Source organism: Hyla sarda, chromosome 1, assembly GCF_029499605.1.
Source record: "Hyla sarda isolate aHylSar1 chromosome 1, aHylSar1.hap1, whole genome shotgun sequence".
In the NCBI taxonomy this organism is placed as follows: Eukaryota; Metazoa; Chordata; class Amphibia; order Anura; family Hylidae; genus Hyla; species Hyla sarda.
Window position 1 is genome coordinate 129,301,417 of NC_079189.1, and position 24,991 is coordinate 129,326,407.

The 24,991-nt window shown below is 40.1% G+C and overlaps 1 protein-coding gene across 7 annotated transcripts in view; it reads left to right on the forward strand.

Moving 5' to 3' along the window:
* TMEM192 (transmembrane protein 192) overlaps positions 1-24,991 on the forward strand; it is a 113,230-nt gene that overhangs the window by 70,479 nt on the left and 17,760 nt on the right. For all 7 annotated transcript variants that reach the window (XM_056561302.1, XM_056561313.1, XM_056561288.1 and 4 more), the window contains 2 exons: positions 84-342; positions 12,013-12,144. In XM_056561302.1, the coding sequence (XP_056417277.1) occupies positions 84-342; positions 12,013-12,144 (391 nt within the window). The remainder of the gene's footprint in view (positions 1-83; positions 343-12,012; positions 12,145-24,991) is intronic.

Below are 24,991 nucleotides of genomic sequence, written 5' to 3' on the forward strand. Positions count from 1 at the left end.
AGAAACCAGTTTTCCATTTTGAATGTTTTTCCATTGTGACAGACCGCCACCTTGTAATTGTTAATAACCGGTCTCTTTTTCAGGTGGCGTTTGTAGCTCTTACGTGTGTAGCTGTGTTTTTCTGTGTATTTAATGGAGAAGAAGTCATATGCCAGCAGTACATGGCACCATTTAGTCTGATTACTGCTGTGGTCATTTCCAAAGTCCTTTTATGGTTGCTTCATGTGGTCAATGAGCGTTTCATTCAGTACCAGCACTCCAAAGTGAGGAGCCAAGGCTATCTTAACCTTTACCGCTCAACAAGGCGCCTCAAGACACTTCCACTGGTTACTCACTCTACAGGTACTGTATATACAGAATATTGTTCTTATTTAATACAGTAATACTATGTGGCTTTTATAAATGGGTTTAACAAGTTTTATAATACATTTACAACAATCTGGACACATTGCCCCAGATTTACTAAATTTGTATAATTCATAAAGGAAAACGGTCATCCTGTTCACAAACACTAAACCCAATAAACTAGGTTATAGTGTGGATGAACAAGAGTCCGTTGAGGGGTCACTCACTAACATACGTACCTTAGGACCAGAGTTATGTCCCACCAAATATCCTCTTCTATCTTCACTGAATTGCGCAGTGGAGGCGGGCCACATTGGCTGTATTTGCATATTCATCTGTGCTGGTCTCCACGTCCTAGTGCTAGTCACATGAGTGCTCAGTCAAAGCATGCGCTCACGTGACCAGCACTATGACGTGGAGACTGATGAATATGCAAATACAGCCGATTGAGCGCAATTCAGTGAAGATAGAAGAGGATCTTCTGTGGGACATGAAGCAGGACCTAAGGTACGCATGTTAGTAAGTGACCCCTCAACGGACTCCTGTTCACCCACACTATAACCCAGTGTATTGAGTTTAGTGTGGGTAAACAGGATGACCGTTTTCCTTTATCGGACAACTGATTTTTCTTAGTTCTCAGTAATTGGTTAGTTTGTTGGTTGATTTTATTTGCTGATGAGCGTGTGTTATCAGCCAGGACCGAGGGTTAATGCCTGGCATCACCGATCGGGCCGATGCCCGGCATTCAGCCTTTAGACGCTGCAATCAAAGTTGGTCGCAGCATCTAAAATGAAACTGGAAGCATCCCAGCAGCTCAGCGGAGCTGATCGGAACTATCGCAAGGAAATTGTGAAGTCCCAATCAGCTAAGAGGATGGCGGGAGGCCCCTTAACTGCCTCCTCGCTGTCCGATTTGGTGTTCTATTACTCCAAGCCTGCCATTCAGGCTGGAGCAACAAAGCACAGATAACACTGATCAATGCTATGCTATGGCATAGCATTGACCAGTATATATGCAATCAAAAGATTGTATGGTATGGCCCCCTACCCTATGAGAGAAAAAAAAAATGTAAAAAGTGTATAGTAAAATAGTTTAATTAATGTGAATAGGCCCCTCCCCTAATAAGTTTGAATCACCCCCCCCCCCCCAATTCCCATTTTTTAAATAAAATAATGTAATAAAAAATAATCATATGTGGTGCCACCGCGTACGTAGATGTCCGAACTATTAAAATATAAGGATAGTTAAACCGCATGGTTGATGGTGTACACATAAAAAAATACTAGAGTCCAAAAGCAATACTAGAGTTGTAGCACGGTACAGTCTGTAGAGGATGTGCATAAGTTACAAGATGACTTGGATAGACTAAGTGTCTGGGCATCCACTTGGCAAATGAGGTTCAATGTGGATAAATGTAAAGTTATGCATCTGGGTACTAATAACCCAGGAGTTACAATTGTTTAGTCTTGAGAAGAGACGTTTAAGGGGGGATATGATAAACGTATATAAGTATATAAATGGCCCATACAAAAAATATGGAGAAAAACTGTTCCAGGTTAAACCCCCCCAAAGGACGAGGGGGCACTCCCTCCGTCTAGAGAAGAAAAGGTTTAGTCTAAAGGGGCGACACGCCTTCTTTACCGTGAGGACTGTGAATTTATGGAACAGTCTACCTCAGGAACTGGTCACAGCAGGAACAATTAACAGCTTTAAAACAGGGATAGATACATTCCTGGAACAAAATAACATTAATGCTTATGCAGAATTATAAAACTACATCCCTTTCCCTTATCCCCTTACACCCTTCCCTTCAATTCCCTGGTTGGACTTGATGGACATATGTCTTTTTTCAACCATACTAACTATGGGGGAGATTTATCAAAACCTGTGCAGAGGAAAACTTGCCCAGTTGCCCATAGCAACCAATCAGATCGCTTCTTTCATTTTTCACAGGCCTTCATAAAAATGAAAGAAGCAAGCTGATTGGTTGCTATGGGCAACTGGGCAAGTTTTCCTCTGCACAGGTTTTGATAAATCTCCCCCTATGTAACTATGTAAAATTGTTCTTTTTTTTTTTGGTCACTTTATATAACATAAAAATATTTTATAAAAAGCGATCAAAAAGTCCCATCAAAACAAAAATACAATAGAACACCAATAAAAACTACAGACCACAGTGCAAAAAATTTGCCCTAACACTTCCCCCGTATGCAGAAAAATAAAAAAGGGTCAGAAGATGACAATTTTAAACATACTAATTTTGGTGCATGTAGTTATAATTTTTTTAAGTAGTAAAATAAAATAAATCCTACATTCATTGGGTATCCTTGTAACCGTATGGACCTACAGTAAAAAGATAAGGTGTCATTTTTACTGAAAACTGCACTGCATAGAAACGGAAGCCCTAAAAACTAGCAAAATGTTTTTGTTTTGTTTTTTACACCCTGTTCCAAATTATTATGCAAATTATATTTTCCTAATTTACCTAGATAATTGATATAAATAACAGTCAGTATAATTCTCATGTTAATTATTAAGTGTACAATTCAAATTTCATTGAACAAACCTCCAAATAACATATATATATATATATATCTATTTCAAATCAAACTTTTAACAACATTTTAACTTTTTAAACATTGTAACAGATCATGTTACATTTTAACATAGGACCCCTTATTTGATAGCAGCTTTATAAGTCTTAGATCTTTTGCTTGAGGATGCTCCAAAGGTTCTCAATAGGATTGAGGTCAGGGGAGGATGGAGGCCACACCATGACTTTCTCTCCTTTTTATCCCCATAGCAGCCATTGATGCAGAGGTATTCTTTGCAGCATGAGATGGTGCATTATCATGCATGAAGATGATTTTATTACAGAAAGCATAGTTCTTCCTTCTGTACTAGGGAAGAAAGTGGTCAGTCAGAAACTCCACATACTTTGCAGAGGTCATCTTTAAGCCATCTGGGACCCTAAAGGGGCCAACCAGCTCTCTTACCATGAATTCGGCCCAAAACATGACTCCAACACCGCCTTGCTGATGTCGCAGCCTTGTTGGAACAGGGTGGCCATCCAACAACCATCCACAACTCCATCCATCTGGACCATCCAGGGTGGTTGCACAGCACAGGACTGTTTTTGAAAATTGGTCTAAATGTATTTTTCTGCCCAACAATGCTTGTGAGCATTGGTTAGTGGTGGCCGAATAGAAGGTTTATGCACAGTTGGAAGACTCTGGAGGACTCTACACCTTGATGTCCGTGAGACTCCAAAGGGACCAGCAGCTTCAAATATCTGTTTGCTGCTATCTAATGATATTTTAGCAGCTGCTCTCTTGATCCGATGCATGGATCTTGCTGAAATCTTCCTCAATGTGCCTTTATCTGCATGAACCCATCTGTGCTCTGACGATGTGCTCTGTGTGATGATCACGCTTAAGTTTTTTGTGAAATATCTAATGTTTTAATACCTTGTCCAAGGCATTCAACTATTTCACTCTTTTCTTCCCCATATTGCTTGAAAATGGTTCTCTTCTTAATAATGTGGAACACCCACCTTTTTAGTAGTTTTTCCTTAAATTGGTCTCACCTAGCAATCTAATTATCACAGGTGTTCGATATTGTTTTCAGGGCTGAAAAGAGCACTGAGACACAATGCCATCCATGAGTTAAACTGAAAAACTAAATATTTAATCTTTGTGACACTTAAATAGAATTTGCATAATAATATGAAACTGGGTGTATTTCAACCCACAAATACTTTTTTTTTTTTTCTTTCGCTGCAGATTGTTATAAAATAAGTGATGTCATTACGAAGTACAATTGGTGACACAAAAAACAAGCCCTTATATGGGTCTGTAGGTGCAAGATTGAACACGTTATGATTTTTTAGAATGAGAGGAGGAAAAATTGAAAGTGATATCGCGATTTTGGAGTCCACATAAAGAGTAGACATGTCAATTCTTTCTGCGGAGTCCGCACAGAAATGCATTGCCGTCTATGAGCGGTTCTTGCGTCAGCATGTTCTGTAGGCGCTCCGCTGTCGGGAAGAATGTCCACCTGCAAATTTTCCATGTGGACATTGTCCCATGTGAACATAGCCTTAGAGGTTGTATTCTGCATACCTTGGTTGGTATAAATGGTTATTTCAGTTATTGTTGCCTTGCTGTCATCTCAACCACTCTATTCTCCTCTTACATCAACAAGGCATTTTCGTCCACACAACTGCTGCTCATTGGATATTTTCTCTTTTTTTTTTTTAGACTATTCTCTGTAATCCCCAGAGATTGCTGTACGTGTGAATCCCAGTAGATCAGTAGTTTCTGAAATACTCAGACCAGCCCATTTGCCACCAACAACCATGTCGCTTTCAAAATCACGTAAATCCCTTTCTTCTCTTCTGATTCTTGGTTTGAACTTCAGCAAGTCGTCTTGCCAAAATTAGATGCCATTATGCACCCAGTTGTTGCCATGTGATTGGTGTGCCTAATAAGAGTAGGGTCACAGGGCGGATCCGCAGCATATTTTAACCGTCCCTATATTGTGCGTTCAGCTGTTCCGACTCCCCAACCCCACCCTGCTCTGAGCAGGTCCCTGTGTGGCTGCTTGGTACAAACGTGCACAATATAGGGTCGAGTCATTTGCGGATCCGCAGGGTAAAATATGCTGCGGATCCATTACGTGTGAGCCTACCCTTAAAGGGGCTAGTGAATATATGGGTTTATGTGCATGTGTATATATCTCTATCTATCTGCCTCTGTCCGCCATTAACACTTAAGTGCTGTGATCAATAGCAATCTACATAGACTGTCCCCCTTTCCAGTTGGAAACCTCTTCAACATTTTTTTGGGTGTCCAATCTGTTTACTTGCTTGCTGGAGGTGCCCTCACTTGCTCTGTGCAAAAAAATTAATTAAATAAAAAAGCCAAAATTGCTGATTTTTACCCTAAAGTGCACTACGTAAAAATGAAACCCTCCAAAAGTTTCAAAAATAAATATATATATTTTCACTGTACATTTTATGGTAAAATGAAAGACGTCGCACAAGAAACAAGCCCACATATGGATGGGATATGGGAAAACATGGCACTCCTGTATCCCAGCCGGACCCGACCCCATCTCATTTATTTGAATGAGCCGACCGGTGACTCTGGTCGGCTCATTTTTGCCCTGTATCCGGTTCTGTAACCAGACCTAAACCGTGGTATACCATGGTTTGAGGTCCGGTCAGAAAACTAGATACGGGGCAAAAATGAGCGCCCAGTTTTCCTATCTTCCAGCCGGATCCGGTCCCCGAATGTGAAAAACGTAGTGTGAACTCAGCCTTATGGCTCCTAGAAGACAAAGAGAAGAAGACTAGAAGAAAAGAAATCATCCAAGTTTTATATCCTTGGAATTGTACTGACAGTCGGCATAAATATTGCACAGTACAGTGGGCAGGATAAAAGAACTGAGAGATTTTTCGTAACCTGTGCAGAAGAACAGTGGGGCATTTGTCTATAGAAACCAATTTCATTTTTTTTTTACTTTTAAAAAGGCCTCTAAAAATGAAAGAAAAGCCATCTGGTTGGATGCTATGTGCATCTGCTAGACTATTTTTATGCACAGGTTTTGATTAATCTTCCCTAAGTCACCACTGCCGGTGAACAAGCGACCAGAGATTTGTATCCGGTATTTACATGCAGGAAGCTACAGGTGATTTTGAAAATTGGTGCTTGACACTCCAAGAAAGGGGGAAAAAAAACGAGGGCACTCACCAGCAACTGTACAGATAAAAAGCTTGAATCTTTATTTCAATTCATGTAAAAGCAAGGCAGGATTGTGTAGACATGAAGAAAACATGCTTATTTTTCAGAATAATTATAACCTTTGCATTTCATTGTATGGTATTTTTAATTATTTTTTTATATTTTGCTTTTTTTTTTCATGGCTTTATAATACATTATAGAGATGGGTACCATTAAAAAGTTCAACTTGTCCTGAAAAAAAGCTATTATACAATCTTCGGTGAAAAGAGATCAAAACGTCCCAGCCACCCCAAAATGATACTATATAGAGATCAGAAAAGGACTATATTAGGAATTGTATTTATTTTTACATGTAAAATAATCAAAGGCTACATAGATTGGACATAACTGTAATTGCACTGACCCAGAAAATGAAGATAAGATGTCGGTGTTTAGAAAAAACAAAACCACTCCAAGTTTTGCAAAATTCATAATTGGGGCTATAAAGTTAGCTAAAACTCCCTTTTTCCTGTGTTTTTGTTTTGTTTTATTTGATTGAATATGTCATTGTGGTCAGTCAGAGTAGCTTATGATAAACTAGGGAAGTGAAGGGGGTAAGGATGAACCCAGGGAAAGATGGGGTGGGAAGGGGGGTTTGTCTGTGTTTTTGAGCAGTAAAAATGCAGTTTTACGACCAAAAAGGTCAAAAATACATTGTGATAATGGCCTTAATCCTGCAATATAAAATAGTATCATTACCATTACCTCTGTTTGCAGATTTGGCCTTTTAGTATTTTTATTTAAATATTTATTTGTTTTAACTTGTGTCCACTAGATGGCATATATACTACACTTTTAAGGCTAAGTTTTCCTACCTGTTTAGCACTGACGGACCTCAGGCAAAAAAAAAAAAAAATCTCAAAGATAAATAAGTAATAAGAGCGACTCTGGAACAGGAATTCAGACACCTGACATCAGAACCCAGAATAAATTCAGACCTCAGATCAAAAATTAATACAGATGCCAGATCAGACTTCTTAATCAGACTGCAAGTTACCAGCATAACTTGTTTTTTTGTAACAGAAAAGGGAAATATAGCCATGCTCAACTACAGCGGTTTTGCATTGCTATTTACAATGCATTTTACCCAAAAATCTATGACGAAACGGAGAAAAAAAATCATTGTGTGACAAAATTTTTAGAAAAAACACAATTTTGTAACTTTTGGGGGCTTCTGTTTCTGCGCAGTAAATTTTTCGGTAAGAATTACACCTTCTCTTCTGTAGGTCCATACGATTAAAATAATACCCTACTTTTATAGGTTTAATTTTGTCTTACTTATGGAAAAAAATCATAACTACATGCAGGAGGAAAATTAATACGTTTAAAATTGTCATCTTCTGACCCCTATAACTTATTTATTTTTCAGCATATGGGGCGCTATAAAGACCCATTTTTTGCGCTGTGATCTGAAGTTTTTACTGGAACCATTTTTGTATTGATCAGACTTTTTGATCGCTTTTTATTCATTTTTTCATTATATAAAAAGTGACCAAAAATAGACTATTTTGGAATTTGGAATTTTTTTGCGCATAAGCCATTGACCATGCGGCTTAATTAATTATATATTTATAATTCAGACATTTACGCACGCGGTGATACCACATACGGTATGTTTGTTCTTATTTACACAGCTTTCTTTTTTTAAATGGGAAAAGGGGGGTGATTCAAACTTTTATTAGTGAAGGGGTTTAATGATCTTTACATTTTTTTCACTTTTTTTTTTTTTTGCAATGTTATAGCTTCGGAGCGGACTCGGGGCGTACAGGTACGCCCTTGGTCCTTAAGGGGTTAAAGGGGTACTCTGGCCCTAAGACATCTTATCCCCTATCCAAAGGATAGAGGATAAGATGTCTGATCGCTGGGGACCCCCGCAATCTTTCATTCCGTACCCACTTTTGTGAGCTCTCCACAGTGCCGGAGGCTCAGAGTGTGAAGCGTTACGACCATGGGGCCAGAGTATCGTGACGTCACGCCCGCCCCGCCCCCTCAATGCAAGTCTATGGGAGGGGGCGTGACGGACATGCTTAGGAAGGATCCGTGCTTTTCTTGGGGCTAAATGGCTGTGTTGTGAGTCCACCATAACGCTGCTGCTTTCTTTTTGTGGAATGGCTATTTCCTGTTGAAGTTTCCTCCCTCCAGCCACAAGTCCCAGGATCCCTTGTTTGTAAGTGGGAAGTCACTTTTCTCCCTCCCACATATCACCCACCTTACCCATTGCAGCACAGCGGAGCACCCTTGCGTGTGTGCTGGGATGTCCATTTTTAGCAGCATACACAATGAGTGGTGTCTCAGCTTTTCCCAGGTTACAGTGCGGCCCAAGACATAACATCACTATGAACAGCATATTGTAATTGCTAAGTCCAGCATGGAGTTTTCTTTCTGGGCAAGTTCAAGCATGTTTTGTGCAGCACAGCTGAGCACCCTTGCATGTGTGCTGTGATTGAAACCTCAATTCCTTGCAGCCCTGTGGAGAATGATCTCGGTCCACCCATTGAAGTGCAGACAAGCTGTAATGTCTTGGGCTGCACTATAACCTGGGAAAAGCTGCTAAAAATGAACATTGGGGCAAAGATTACATAAAAATTGTGAGAGCGGCCATCAAAGACAGGTAAAGACACTATATATTATGAACTACATAAACTTTACAACCCCTCTGGTCAGGGAGTCAGTGCTAATACTCCCTTCAATTGTTATAGCCAGGTAAAGCTTGTCGCAGTGGGCTTCACTTCTTGTCCTGGCATCTAATGCAGGAGATGGTCTCCATACACTTTAATGAAGCCCGTCTACTATATCTAGACTACCAACCAAGCTGAGGAGTGAGTGCACAACTGCAATCTTCTCTTCTTTTTTTTTTTTTTTTTTTTTTTTTTTTTTTCAAATTCACTTCACTTTTTCTGTGCAATACATTTCCTAATACATATGATGTTAAAATAAAGGGTGCCACTAAGTACAATTTATTTTCCAGAATAAAAGCCCTCATGCCACTGTCAAAGTAAAAATAAAACTATTAAGATTCTTATAAATAATGGAGAAAAAAAAAGTATAAATACATTTTTTTTTTCATGCTTTGTTATACATTCTGTAGTAAAGTAAAGAGTGTATGTAAATGTAAAACTGCAAAAATTCACCTAACATTATGGGCCTTTTAAAAGGAGTCAGAAGAAAACCTAAGTGAAAAATCAGAATTTGGGGGCTCACGAAGGGTTTAAACAGTATTTGACATATTTGGATACAATTTTTTTCAATCTAGTCTATATATTTTTTTCAGTGAAGTCTAGTTTCCTGGAGTCATACAGAAAATGTAAAGACCATCCCAAGGCAATATGGGACTAGTCCTGCATTTATATTTTGGCTGTAGCTGTATGTAGGGGCTTCCAGAGAATGCTGACTTAAAAAAAAAAAAAAAAAAAAAATAAATTATTTACATTGTGTTTCACTTTTTACCTATGATGCATTATAATGAAGTTTCTCACTTTATTAGCCATCTTGTCTATCATTATTACGGTCGTAGAGTCCAATCTGATAAATCTTTACAGCAGATCTTTAACAGCGTATTGTAATTGCTTTGTCCAGCATGGAGTTTTTCTGGGCAAGTTCAAACATTAGAAAATCTCTTTAGGCTCTGAAAGATGAGATAAAGTTTAGTGCACTCATTAAAGGAGTACTCTGGGATATCAAAACTTATCTCCTATTCTAAGGATAGGGGATAAGTTTTCGATTGCAGGGGTCTGACCCCTGGGGCCCCCCGCGATCTCTCTAACGGGGACCTGGCAGCCAGCGGCAAGGTGGCGTGTCCAACCACCACATGACGTGGCGGCCAACAAGCCCCCTCAATACATCTCTATTGGAGAGCCGGAGCGCTGCATTCGGCAAAGAGTCGGCTGGGGGCCCCGTACGGGAGATCTCGGGGTTGCAGCGGTCGGATTCCCTGCAATCAGAAAATTATACCCTATCCTTAGGATAGGGGATACGTTTTCATATCCCGGAGTACTCCTTTAATAATTTTATATCCAGAATATATATTAACATTTTTATTGTGTTCTATGTAATAAATGTTCTTGACACTCGGCTTGATTGGACTTGTTGCAACTTTATTATTGCTTTCATTATTTATATGGCATAAGCATGTTTTCTCTGCTGCAATATAGCATATAGTGTTGAAGCGGTATGCAGAATTTACGCCACAGAAAAGTCTGTATGTACCGTATTTTAAAACAGCACCAACAGAAACCGTCAAGGCGTGCAAAAAAAAAAAAAAAAAAAAAAAAAAAACATGCCCTCATACACCTATATCGATAGAACAGTAAAGTTATAGGTGTCATAATATGGTAGTACAAAATGTTTTTAATAAATTTACTAATGCTGTCTCTGTAATTGTACTGACCAGCCAAATAAAGTTCATGCTCTACTGGTGGTCTGTTTGAAGCCTGTTTGCTTTGCAAGCCCTTTAAGGGGTTATCCAGGAAAAATCTTTTATATATTTATATAGTAAATTTGAGTAGCCGTATTAGTCCAGTGATGCAGATGCAAATCATAAAATGTTGCAGTATCTTGTAATACCTTTTTTATTGGACTAACAGCATTTTGTAGAGACAAGCTTTTGGGATTCCCCCCTTTATCAAGTCCAAAGCAAATCTAAGCTCACAAGTAGAAGACACAGGTTACATCTCACAAATATGCAGATGTGGAGAATTCACACTAAGATGGGCCATAAATTGCATGGCCCATCTTAGTGTGAATTCTCCACATCTATTGTCTTAACCCCTGCATATTTGTGAGATGTAACCTGTGTCTTCTACTTGTGAGCTTAGATTTGCTTTGGACTTGATAAAGGGGGGAATCCCAAAAGCTTGTCTCTACAAAATGCTGTTAGTCCAATAAAAAAGGTATTACAAGATACTGCAACATTTTATGATTTGCATATATATATATATATCAACTGGCTCCAGAAAGTTAAACAGATTTGTAAATTACTTCTATTAAAAAATCTTAATCCTTTCAGTACTTATGAGCTGCTGAAGTTGAGTTGTTGTTTTCTGTCTGAGTGCTCTCCGATGACACTTGTCTCGGGAACCGCCCAGTTTAGAAGCAAATCCCTATAGCAAACCTCTTCTACTCCGTGCAGTTCCTGAGACAAGCAGAGATGTCAGCAGAGAGCACTGTTGCCAGACAGAAAAGAACAACTTAACTTCAGCAGCTGATAATTATTGGAAGGATTAGGATTTTTTAATAGAAGCAATTTACAAACCTGTTTAACTTTCTGGAGCCAATTGATATAAAAAAATGTTTTTTCCTGGAACACCCCTTTAAGTAACCACTGCTCCCAACACCTCCTAACAGATTGGTTAGAATGGCGTAGATGGCGGGCAGTTTGACGTATTGACCATTCTGCTTCTCTCAGCCCAGTGATGAGCCCCCTCTGTCTGTCAACTAGTCAAATCTTTGAGTATGCTGTAGAGTCATGCCTAACAGTCGTCGACTATCTCCCTCAAAAGTAGCCTCTGAAAGCCTTTTTATAGGGCAGCAGCATTTTTTTTTCTAACACCTAGCACTTGCATTAGTTTACTTGACAAAGACTCCAGTTTGGAATTGGAGTATTGCTTATGCACTTGGGTATATAAAGGCACTGTTTTTCCTATAGTACTGCTTCTATTAAATTTCATGTTTGTGACATCGCAACCAGTGGCACTTCTCAGTATCCAAGTATGATTAAATACTTGGTTGTTCCTTTTTGCATATAGATTATTTTAATGGACTTTACTAATTGGGAATAAGGAGATGACTGTTTTTGTATGTGTTTTTGTATCAATTCCTTGTATGTGTTTTTTTTTTCTCCCCCCATAGGTATTGTTTTTAACTTATCTTTTCTCCTTTTTGTTAGGCAATGCGGCTGTACTTCTGATAATCTCTGCCACGGATTCCTTTGGTTACAGTAATCTTTATCTCTATCTCATCCTGAGTGTCCTTATACTGGAGTTGATCCTATCTGTGATATTCGTCCTAATGTACACAGGTGAGTACATCCGCCACAGACCATCTGTGAAATTCCTTTTCACTGTAGTAACAAAACCTATTGTGAACAGGCTCAAAAGTGAACTTGCTCTGTGACATCTGCCCTTTTCTGTTGTTGAGACTACGTTTTTGTGAAAGATTTTTAGAGGAAAATAAGGAAACAGGAAATGTTAACAATTGAAAGTAGATCATTAAAGTTTCCATGTTTGCTTAGAACTCAAAATATCCAAGAGCAGGCAGGGGAGGAATGTGCATCCCCTGGAAGCCTTTACAGGGTACAGCCTGAAGTAAGTAGGCAATAAATAATTTAAAGAATCTTACAGGGATGGATACAGATGGTCTAACTTGCCAAATTTCCATTTGTTGTTGTTTAATCTATTTTATTGTGATACATTCACATTTTTTTTATATTTTTTTTCAAATTTTGGGTCTTGGTTTTCTCCAGAGGTTTTATCTTCTCAACAGAGCCTCAGCCTCTTTTACTATTCCAGGAATGAAAAGTGTTTCCTCTCTCCTGATCTGTGTTTCTTTGATGTACATTTATACCCTCTAAGGGCTGTTATCTGTAGAGATGAAGATTTCTACTATTACCTGCTAAGCGTGTGTCCCTCAGGCTTATTTAAATGGCCCAGAAACAAGCTTTGGAAAAAGTGATGACAGATCCAGTGCCAAGCTTCTATTGCAGACCTGGTCACCCTCAGCTTTATTTCCGGAATTGTCAACATTCTAAGAGATTCTGACTAGTTTACTGAATATAGAATGGCTAAAATGAAAGTGTATTCATTCTAGGAACTGACCTATTGATTAAACTCCTGGCGTTTGTACAGTAGTACCTGACCATAAAAGGCAACGTCTCTGTTATAGAGTGATGTGTTTTATTACTGTCCTGTAAGTACTTGTGGGGTTATCTGCATGTCAATGTTCCAATAATAGGCATTCCTAGTGCATCACTATGAGAAACCTAGATCTGCATCCCTATTGTTTTACTGCATGTATTTCATGCAACAGACCTAGCCATCCCACATTTTTCATTATGTCTGTGTTTAATTCTGTGTTTGTTTAAAATATGTGTAGAAAGGGTCTTTCTGTTTGAAGCTGCCAAGTGATGGACAGTTCAGTGTTCTTTGCAATCATATTCAGTCACTTTTAGTATTTGCTCATTTATTTTTTCCCAGTTATTTGAGCAATTAACAAGATCAAAGGATATTTTCTCAGTATAGATCAAACACTTTATTTGGGGTGTGCAATGTCTAGTGGGGATATTGACAGGACTCGGATATACTGTTTTACTTTTTACTAAATGTATTTTAATCCATTACATTATATACATACACATATATATATATATATATATACACATATATACACACACAAACAAACAGGAGAGGAGCCGCACTTCCAATGGCTAGATTCACGACGATTGCCAGCAAGTAGAAAGTTCAGGTCAAAGCCAAGGTTGCAGCACTCCATAAGGTGAAAATAGAGGAGTAGCTTTATTTCATATTCTCAAAAATGCAGTATTTCATCTGCCCATGCAGCCTTTATTGAGCAAATTAGCAATATTTAATAGGTGTGCATTAAAAACCAAGTGAAGCATAAAGGGGTGGAGAATAAAACAACAACAAAACACCAACACTTATTGAACTATATATAGTTCTTAGTCATGTATGTTTAGAGGAAAGAAGGTTTCATCATCTTCACAGACCTAGAGGATGCCCCCTTGTCAGGGTTACTTGCCTAGGTATAAAGAGGTAGCTTGAAAGATCTCTGTACTGTCCATTTATATATTTGTACACTGTGATCAAATCGCCTCTAAGATGTCTTTTCTTCAAGCTAAATAACCCCAAGCTTGATAACATGTCTTGGTCCTGTAATCCTCCCATATCAATAATTATCTTGTATCACTGCAAATTAACCGCCCAGTCATAGCTCACATCAAGCTATGTCTTACTTATCCGAACTATATCATAGTCTTCTTCCAGAATTAATAGTTCCGTTTATTATTGAGGATTCTGGCATGAGTGTACATACACCTGATGATGTTTTTTTATTTATATTCCCTTTCCTCTTGTCAGTTATGTCTGATCTAACCCCTCCCTCTCCTCCATCCCCTGTTTTTTTATTACCTATCCCCAGTTCTCTATCTCTTACCCTCCTATCTTGTAGTTTTGCTCCCCCAATCCCTGTTTTGAACACTCCTCCAACCTTCTGGCAATCTCCTCCCCAAGAACAGCTGCAACCTCCCCGTTGAGGTGCAGCCTGTCCCTTCCTTGGAGCCTGTAACCATCAGAGAAGTAGTCCCAGTTCTCTATGAACCCAAACTCCGCCTTTTTATTGCCACTTGTTTATCTCCCTAATCTCCTTCTGCCTCTCTGGTGTGGAACGTGGTACTGGTAATATTTCAGAAAAATATTACCTTGCTGCCTAAGTCCCTGAAATAATTTTTAGCCCCTTAAAGGGGTAGTCCATTGGTGAAAAACTAAGCATAGGGGATAAGTTTCAGATCACGGGGGTTCCGACCGCTGGGGCCCCCCACAATCTCCTGTACGGGACCCTGGCTCGCTGGCCAGATAGCGCGTGTTGACCACCGCACGAGGCGGCTGCTGACACGCCCCCGTCAATACAACTCTATGGCAGAGCCGGAGATTGCCGAAGTCAACACGGTGGTGCGGTGGTCAACACGCCCCCTTCCCGTGGGCTGTCGGGGCCCCATACAGCAGATCGCAGGGGGCCCCAGCAGTCGGACTCCCCATGATCTGAAACTTATGCCCTATTCTTAGGATAGGGGATAATTTTTTTCACCGCTTCATATCTCCTTTAAGGGCGCAGCTCATTTTCACCTTAAGGATGCAGCCTTTTTTTTGCAAATCTGACCACTGTCACTTTATATATAAATTACTCAGGGATGCCTTTACCTTTTTCATTCTGATTCTGAGATTTTATTTTATTTTTTTTATATATATATATATATATTCTACTTTAAATTTTCGTCGTTACTTGCATCTTTTCTTGGTGAAAAATCCCAAAATTTCATGAAAATTTAGCATTTTTCGAAATTTGAAACTCTCTGCTTGTAAGAAAAATGGATATTCCAAATACATTTATATATTGATTCACAAATACAATATGTCTCCTTTATGTTGGCATCATAAAGTTGACATGTTTTTACTTTTGAAGACCTTAGAGGACCCAATTAAGTTTGAAGTGGATTTGAGGGGCCTTTCTGTGAGAAATACCCCACAAATTACCCCATTATAGAAACTGCACCCAAAAGTACTCAAAGTATTGAAAATGACATTCAGAAAGTTTTTTTTAACCCTTTAGGGGTTTCACAGGAACAGCAGCAAAGTGGAGGAGAAAAATCAAAATCTCCATTTTTTACACTAACATGTTCATGTAGCCCAATTTTTCTCCCTCATTTTTACAAGGGTTATGAGGAGAAAATCCCTGCAAACTTTGTAGCCCAATTTCTCTCAAGTAAGGAAATACCTCATATGTTTACGTAAAGTGCTTTGCAGGCTCACAACATGGCTCAAGAGGGAAAGAGCAACTGTGGGATTTTGGAGGGAAAATTTAGCTGAAATGGTTTTTGGGGGGCATGTCGCATTTAGGAGGCCCCCATGGTGCCAGTACAGCAAACCCCCCCCCCACACGGCACACTATTTGGGGAAACTACACCCCTCAAGGGGGAGCCTTAACACCTCACATGTGTTTTACAGGTTTGCATTGAAGTTAGACGTGAAAATGAAAAATGTGATTTTTAACACTAAAATGATGGTGTTACTCCAAATTTTTCATTTTCACATGGGGTAATAGAAGAAAATGGACCCCAAAATTCGAAGCCCAATTTCTCCCGAGTAAGGAAATGCCCCATATGTGGATGTAAACTGCTCTGCTGGCACACTACTGGTCTCAGAAGAGAAGGAGCGCCATTGGGTTTTTGGAGAGAGAATTTGGTTGGAATAGAAGTTGGGGGCCATGTGCGTTTACAAAACCCCATGGTGCCAGAACAGTGGACCCCACATGGGAACCTATTTTGCAAACTACACCCTTCACGGAATGAAATAAGGGGTGCAGTGAGCATTTACACCCCACTGGCGTTTGACAGATCTTTGGAACAGTGGACTGTGCAAATGAAAAAATTTAATTTTTCATTTTCATGGACAACCGTTCAAATAATCTTAGACACCTGTGGGGCGTAAATGCTCACTGTACCCCTTATTACATTCCGTGAGGGGTGTATTTTCCAAAATGGGGTCACATGTGGGGAGGGGGCCACTGTTCTGGCACCACGGGGGCTTTATAAATGCACATCGCCTTCAATTCCAGCCAAATTCTCTTTCCAAAAGCCCAATAGCGCTCCTTCTCTGTAGTGCGCCTGCAGAGTACATTTCATTCACATATGGGGTATTTCCATACTGAGAAGAAATAGGGTTACACTTTTTTTTCTCTCCTATTACCCCCTTGTGAAAATAAATAAAATTGGGGTAACACCAGCATTTTAGTGAAAAAATAAAAACTTTTCATTTTCACGTCCAACTTTGAAAATTTGTCAAACACCTGTGGGGTGTTAAGGTTCACTATACCCCTTGTTACGTTCTGTGAGGGGTGTAGTTTCCAAAATGGGGTCACATGTGTCCCCCCCCCTCCCCCAATATGTCAGAACCATTGCAACTATCAGCCACCTCTGTGCAAATCACCAATTTAGGCCTCAAATGTACATGGTGAATGAGCCCTGTTGTGTGTCCGTAGATCACTTTACACCAGCATATGGGGTATTTCCGTACTCCAGGAGAAATTGCGTTACAAATTTTGGGGGTCTTTTTTTCCTTTTACCTCTTGTGAAAATGAAAAGTATGGCACAACACCAGCATGTTGTTATTTTTTTTTTTTCACACTAACATACTGGTGTAGTACTGGTGAACTTTCCCATTTCATAAGGGGTAAAAGGAGAAAAGTTCCCCTAAAATTTGTAGCGCAATTTCTCCCGAGTATGGAAATAACGCATATGTGGCACTAAACTCTTGCCTTGAAATACGACAGGGCTCTGAAGTGAGAGAACGCCATGCACATTTGAGACCTAAATTAGGGATTTGCACAGGGGCGAACCTGGATGCAAGCGTTACAATTGCCTCTGCCACAACAAATACCCTACTGCAGTGTTTCCCAAACAGGGTGCCTCCAGCTGTTGCAAAACTCCCAGCATGCCTGGACAGTCGATGGCTGTCCGGCAATGCTGGGAGTTGTTGTTTTGCAACAGCTGGAGGCTCCTTTTTGGAAACACTGCTGTACGAGACGTTTTCAATTTTTATGGGGTGTAAGGGTGTGTGTATTTAGTGTTTTACCCTTTATTTTGTGTAGTGTTTTTAGGGTACAGTCACACGGGTGGGGCTTCACAGCGAGTTTGAGCTGTGGTGGAATATTTGCCGCAGCTCGAACTTGCAGCAGAAAATTCACTGTAAACCCCCGCCCGTGTGAATGTTCCCTGTACATTCACATCATGGGGCAGGGGAGAAGGTGCACCAACCTCTCCAGCTGTTGCAAAACTACAACTCTCAGCATGGACTGACAGATTGTGCATGCTGGGAGTTGTATTTTTGCCATCTGGAGGCACACTGGTGAGGAAACACAGAGTTAGGTAACAGACAAACTCAGTGCTTCCCCACCAGTGTGCCTCCAGCTGTTACAAAACCACAACTCCCACCAGGGAGTTAGGTTCTGTTACCTAACTTTGCGTTTACTCACCAGTGTGCCTCCAGCTGTGGCAAAACAACTTCCAGCATGCACTGACAGACCGTGCATGCTGGGAGTTGTAGTTGTGCAACAGCTGGAGGCATGCAACTACAACTCCCAGCATACCGAGACAGCAGTTTGCACAGTCCTCTCCAAACTGTGGCCCTCCAGATGTTGCAAAACTACAAATCCAAGCATGCCCAGACAGCAAATGGGATGTCTGCTGAATGATTTCTCACACAGCAGTATGCACAGTCAGACTGCTGTTCAAGGATTGCATACTGCATACAGGATGTACACTGGATAGCATTGTCAAATGTGGAGGATATCTTGGTGATGGGGATAGCACAGGTATAAAAAATACAGTAAATAATACAATTTATACAACTGGCACACCTCTAAACTCCCTGAACCTAAAGTCCCTTAGTCTTAAGTCTCCACACTTCGTATTCCGACACACACTTTGTATGAAGACACACAATTTGCAAACTCATAACTCAGGGATGTGGAATTCCTATCGCCTGACGCCCAGGATAAATAGCTCCGGGCGCCAGGAAGGTGAATTCTTCAGGCCCCTCAGGCACTCAGAGGAGTGTATGGAGCGGGGTCTGGACTCGAGCATGCTCCGTACTCTGCAGCCCCCTGGCTGTTTTCAGTAGCTGGGAGCCACCACTAAGAGCATGCGGCGATTGCCGTGGCTGGCTACTAACCCTTTAGATTGCCGGGGGCGATCCACTATAGAGGTAGCTGGCTTACCTCTGCTTCCCTTGTGTGCGTGGCTCTGTCATTGATAGATCCTGGCTGGACTAGGCCCTATCAATGTATTGCAGAGCACACAGATCAATGGTGTTCAATGGAACTCTTGATCTGTATGAGGAATCTAATAATTCCTCCTATAAGTCCCCTAAGGGACTATAAAATGTAAAAAAAAATTAATTAATTAATAAAAGTTAAACCCTTCCATATCAAATCACCCCCTTTTCCTATATAAAAAACATGTAAACATAAAAAAAATACATATTTGGTATCTCTGTGTGCGTAATTGTACGAACTATGAAAACATAACATTATGTATCCTGTACGGTAAATGACACAAATGTAAATAAAATACCAAACCATTGAATTGCAATTGTTATAATATCCCAGAAGAAAAGTTAAAAGCGATTAAAAAGGCAGGTCAATACCAAAATGGTATTGATACAAAAAACAAATTATGGTGCAAAAATTAGCCCTCATACAGCCTTGTTTGCGAGGCTAAGAGGGGGGAAAAAAGCAAAGCTACAGGGGTCAGAAAATGGCAATTACATTTATTTTTTATTTTTTTAAAGTTCAGAATTTTTTTTAAATTAGTAAAACCTGACTGGAGCTATACAAATCTGGTATAGTTGTAATCAGGCTGCCTAAAGTATCAAAACAACATGTTAACTCAACCACAAGGTAAATGGCGTAGAAAAGAAAACCGTTAAATATGCAAAATTATCTTTTACTATTTCAATTTCACTTCACCAATATTTTTTGTTTTTGTTTCGGAGCATAGGTTATGGAAAAATTAAAAGGTATCATTATAGTAGTTCGTTATGGCTATTATAGGATGAGGAGGGAAAAAAACAGAGTGTAAAAGCAAAAATTGGCCCGGACAAGTGGATCGTCATGAGGGACAAATAGATTTTGCTCTGTTTTAGTCCCGTGGACAAGCAGTTGTTTATAAAATTTCCACACACCTGTAACTAGCTTCCTTTTATTTGTTTCTTACTGAAAGGTGACCTTCAGCTCAATCTGAGGTTCAGAGCACTCTGGATCAGGGTTTCATTAAGAATCTCTGTACTTGGCTCTATTCAGCTTTTCATCAACCGTGACCAGCTGCTGAACCCCCACTCACCCACCCTACAGCATGATGCCACCACACCATGCTTTATTGCAGGCATGGTATTAGCAGGAGATGAGCAGTGTCTGGTTTCTTCCAGGCATGATGCTTAGAATTGAGACCAAAAACTTTAATCTTGGCTTCATCAGACCCGAGAATCTTGTTTCTCACAGTCTGAGAGTCATTGTAGGTGCTTAACCCCTTAAGGACTGAGCCCTTTTTCACCTTAAGGACTCGGCCATTTTTTGCAATTCTGACCACTGTCACTTTAAACATTAATAACTCTGGAATGCTTTTAGTTATCATTCTGATTCCGAGATTGTTTTTTCGTGACATATTCTACTTTAACATAGTGGTAAAATTTTGTGGTAACTTGCATCCTTTCTTGGTGAAAAATCCCAAAATCTGATGAAAAATTAGAAAATTTTGCATTTTTCTAACTTTGAAGCTCTCTGCTTGTAAGAAAATGGATATTCCAAATAATTTTTTTTTATTCACATTTCCAATATGTCAACTTTATGTTTGCATCATAAAGTTGACATGTTTTTACTTTTGGAAGACACCAGAGGGCTTCAAAGTTCAGCAGCAATTTTCCAATTTTTCACAAAATTTTTAAACTTGCTTTTTTTCAGGGACCAGTTCAGGTTTGAAGTGGATTTGAAGGGTCTTCATATTAGAAATACCCCACAAATTACCCCATTATAAAAACTGCACCCCCCAAAGTATTCAAAATTACATTCAGTCAGCGTTTTAACCCTTTAGGTGTTTCACAGGAATAGCAGCAAAGTGAAGGAGAAAATTCACAATCTTCATTTTTTACACTCTCATGTTCTTGTAGACCCAATTTTAGAATTTTTGCAAGGGGTAAAAAGGAGAAAATTTTTACTTGTATTTGAAACCCAATTTTTCTCAAGTAAGCACATACCTCATATGTCTATGTTAAGTATTCGGCGGGCGCAGTAGATGGCTCAGAAGGGAAGGAGCAACGAATGGTTTTTGGGGGGCATGTCACCTTTAAGAAGCCCCTATGGTGCCAGAACAGCAAAAAAAAAAAACACCTGGCATACCATTTTGGAAACTAGACCCCTCGGGGAACATAACAAGGGGTAAAGTGAACCTTAATACCCCACAGGTGATTCACGACTTTTGCATATGTAAAAAAAATAATTTTTTTTTTCATAAAATGCTTCGTTTCCCAAAAGTTTTACATTTTTAAAAAGGGTAATAGCAGAAAATACCCCCCAAAATTTGAAGCCCAATTTCTCCCGATTCAGAAAACACCCCATATGGGGGTGAAAAGTGTTCTGCTGGTGCACTACAGGTCTCAGAAGAGAAGGAGTCACATTTGGCTTTTTGAAAGCAAATTTTGCTCTGGGGGCATGCCGCATTTAGGAAGCCCCTATGGTGCCTGGACAGCAAAAAAAAAACCCACATGGCATACTATTTTGGAAACTAGACCCCTCGGGGAACGTAACAAGGGGTTAAGTGAACCTTAATACCCCACAGGTGTTTCACGACTTTTGCATATGTAAAAAAAATTTTTTTTTTTTTTTACCTAAAATGCTTCTTTTCCCAAAAATTTTACATTTTTAAAAAGGGTAATAGCAAAAACTACCCCCCAAAATTTGTAACACAATTTCTCCCGAGTGGCCCTTAACTGTTGCCTTGAAATACGACAGGGCTCCAAAGTGAGAGCGCCATGCGCATTTGAGGCCTAAATTAGGGACTTGCATAGGGGTGGACATAGGGGTATTCTACACCAGTGATTCCCAAACAGGGTGCCTCCAGCTGTTGTAAAACTCCCAGCATGCCTGGACAGTCAGTGGCTATCTGGCAATACTGGGAGTAGTTGTTTTGCAACAGCTGGAGGCTCCGTTTTGGAAACAGTGGCGTACCAGACGTTTTTCATTTTTATTGGGGAGGGGGTATGTGTATATGTAGTGTTTTTTTTTTACTTTTTATTTTATTTTTTGTTAGTGTAGTGTTTTTAGGGTACAGTCACACGGGCGGGGGTTCACAGTAGTTTCTCGCTGGCAGTTTGAGCTGCGGCAGAAAATTTGCCGCAGCTCAAACTTGCAGCCGGATACTTACTGTAAACCTCCACCCATGTGAGTGTACCCTGTACATTCACATGGGGGGGGGGGAACATCCAGCTGTTGCAAAACTACAACTCCCAGCTTGTACGGTCTATCAGTGCATGCTGGGAGTTGTAGTTTTGCAACAGCTGGAGGCACACTGGTTGCATGCTGGGAGCTGTTGCTAAGCAGCAGCAGGAGGCTGTCACTCGCCTCCTACTGCTGCTCCGGGCACAGGTCAGTCCCGCCGCCGTCGCTCCTGGGGCCCCGATCCCAACATTGACACAGGGGATCGGGGTCCCCAGCTCCCGGGGTCCTCGTCCCGCACCCGCTCACGTGCTCCGGAAGAGGGGCGGAGCGGGTTGCGGGAGTGACACCCGCAGCAGGTGCCCTGATTGGTCGGCCAGTAAACCGGCCGACGTATCAGGGCGATCGTGAGGTGGCACCAGTGCCACCTCACCCCTGCTGACTATGGCTGTTCGGGGCCGTCAGAGACGGCCCCGAACAGCCTGTAATTCCGGGTCACTGGAGACCTGATTGACCCGGAATCTGCCGCAGATCACTGGACTGAATTGTCCAGCGATCTGTGGCCATCGCCGACATGGGGGGTCATCATGACCCCCCTGGGCGATATGCCGCGATGCCTGCTGAATGATTTCAGCAGGCATCGGGCACCGGCTCCCCTCCGGCTAGCGGCGGGGGGGCGGGATTTGACAGGACGTACTCAAACATCCTGAGTCCTTAAGGACTCGGAAAAGGGGCCGTTTGAGTACATCCTGCGTCCTTAAGGGGTTATCCAGGAAAAAAGTGTGTGTGTGTGTGTATATATATATATATATATATATATATATATATATATATGCGCACAGGTTCTTATGAACTAATAAAGAAATCATCAGCAGCATACCTGAGTGAGTGCTCCGTATTTCTTCTTTCTTACATTGCATGTTTACTAGTTGCTCCAGTCCAGACGTAGTCAGCACCGCAATCAGGATCTGGATTTGTTGCCAGGAAACTGTATTTTCCATCCCGCCAGCTTGCATGTATATAGCTCCATATCCAGGTAGTACCCGGTATCTTCTTGTTCAGTATATATGTATGTGTGTATGTATGTGTGTATATATATATATATATATATATATATATATATATATATATATATATATATATATATATATATAATATTCTCCAGAAAGTTAAACAGATTTGTAAATTAAATTACGTCTATTAAAAAATCTTAATCCCTTCAGTACTTATAAGCTGCTGAAGTTGAGTTGTGCTCTCTGATGACACGTGTCTCGGGTACCGCCCAGTTTAGAAGCAAATCCCCATAGCAAACCTCTTCTACTCTGTGCAGTTCCCGAGACAAGCAGAGATGTCACCAGAGAGCACTGTTGCCAGACAGAAAACAACAACTCTACTTCAGCAGCTGATAATTATTGAAAGGATTAAGATTTTTTTAATAGAAGTAATTTACAAATCTGTTTAACTTTCTGGAGCCAGTTGATTAAACATTTTTTTTTTTTCCTGGAATACCCCTTTTAATTGAACCAGGTGGGCTTCTATGAATTTTTTTTTTTTTTACTGAGGAGAATCTTCTTTTCTGGTTACTCTACTATAAAGCCCAGATTGGTGGAGGCTGTAGTGAAGAAGGTGACCTGCTGGAAGTTTCTCCCATTTGCACACAGGCTCTTTAGAGCTCAGCCAGAGTGACCATCAGGTTCTTGGTTGTTCCAAATGTCTTTCTCGTCTGTTGTGCTCTTGAAACTTTCAGTTTATTCCACTTAAACCTTTTGGTTTTTTCTCTGTCGGCTATAAGGCCTTACATAAGCTGGATCTTTCCAAATCATGCCCATTACTACAGTTGACTCCAATAATGGTGTAGAAACCTCTCCAAGATGGTCAAGAGGGAGGCTCCAGAGCTAAATTGCAGGTGTCATAGCCAAGGGTCAGAATATATTATGTCAAGGATTTTCTAGGATTTCCTTCTAATAAATTTGCAGAAAATCTCATTTTGGTATATTGAGTGCCGATTAATGGGCACAAGGCCTCAACATGAAAAAAGTGAAAGGTTCTGAATACTCTCCAAATGCATATGTCTAATGAGCTATTTACACCCAGTACCATATATTTTAAAAAGTGGCAGAATGTTTCCTTTCTTGACCTAATGGTAATAGCTGGAAATACTCACTGGCTGAGACTGGTCACTGATACAGACAGTGATTTGCTGGATGGACCAGAAAATGGAGAGTTTTTTTATTTTTTATTTTTTTTTATGCACTCTGCCTTGTTTTTTATCCTGCTGGATAACTGCACTGTTAATTAAGAGTTATCACTTTTTTATTTGTGTGTGTTTCACATCCTTCCCTTGTTTTATGTGCAAGTAAACATAAAAAAAAAAAGTCTACTCCCTGTTTTCAAATAGCATTAGACATTACTATTAATAGCTATCACAATGGCACTAAGGCATTGGGACTTTAATCTTAAACTGAATTGAAACTCCAAAAAGTTCTTTCATCAGATGTTTCTGTCCTCTTTAAGGGAAACATATTATGGGGACAAACTGTTCTATTAGCTCAGTTGGAGCTAAATAAATATAGTGAATCTGGCTAATAGAGCCTAATAAGGAATACATAAAACATGAAAATGTCCGAACTATTAAAATTAATGATACTGTACGGTGAACGGTGCAGACGATAAATGGTCACTCTCATTAAAACTAATTTTTGCTATTGCACTCCTTATGGTAAATGGAAAATATTTCTAATATACTTTGTTTAAAAAAAAATGAAGTTTTCTATGTTTTATTTGTGCTTAAAAAAGCTCAAGAGCACATTTTCCAAAGTCCAAACACAGGAAGTGCCGCCTGGCGTGCTGAGGGGGGGGGGGGGGGGGGTCCAGCCTCATCCAATCATATGGCAGTTATGTGTGAGAGGAGCTATGATTGGATGAGGCTGGACCCCCCCCCCTCAGCACTCCAGGCGGCACTTCCTGTGTTTTGGACTTTGGTCCAAAGTCTGTGTATGAGTTGGGGGAAAATGTGTTCTTGAGCTTTTTTAAGCACAAATAAAACATAGAAAACTTTTTTTATTTTTTTATTTTTTTTTTAAACAAAGTATATTAGAAATATTTTTCATTTACCATAAGGAGTGCAATAGCAAAAATTAGTTTTAATG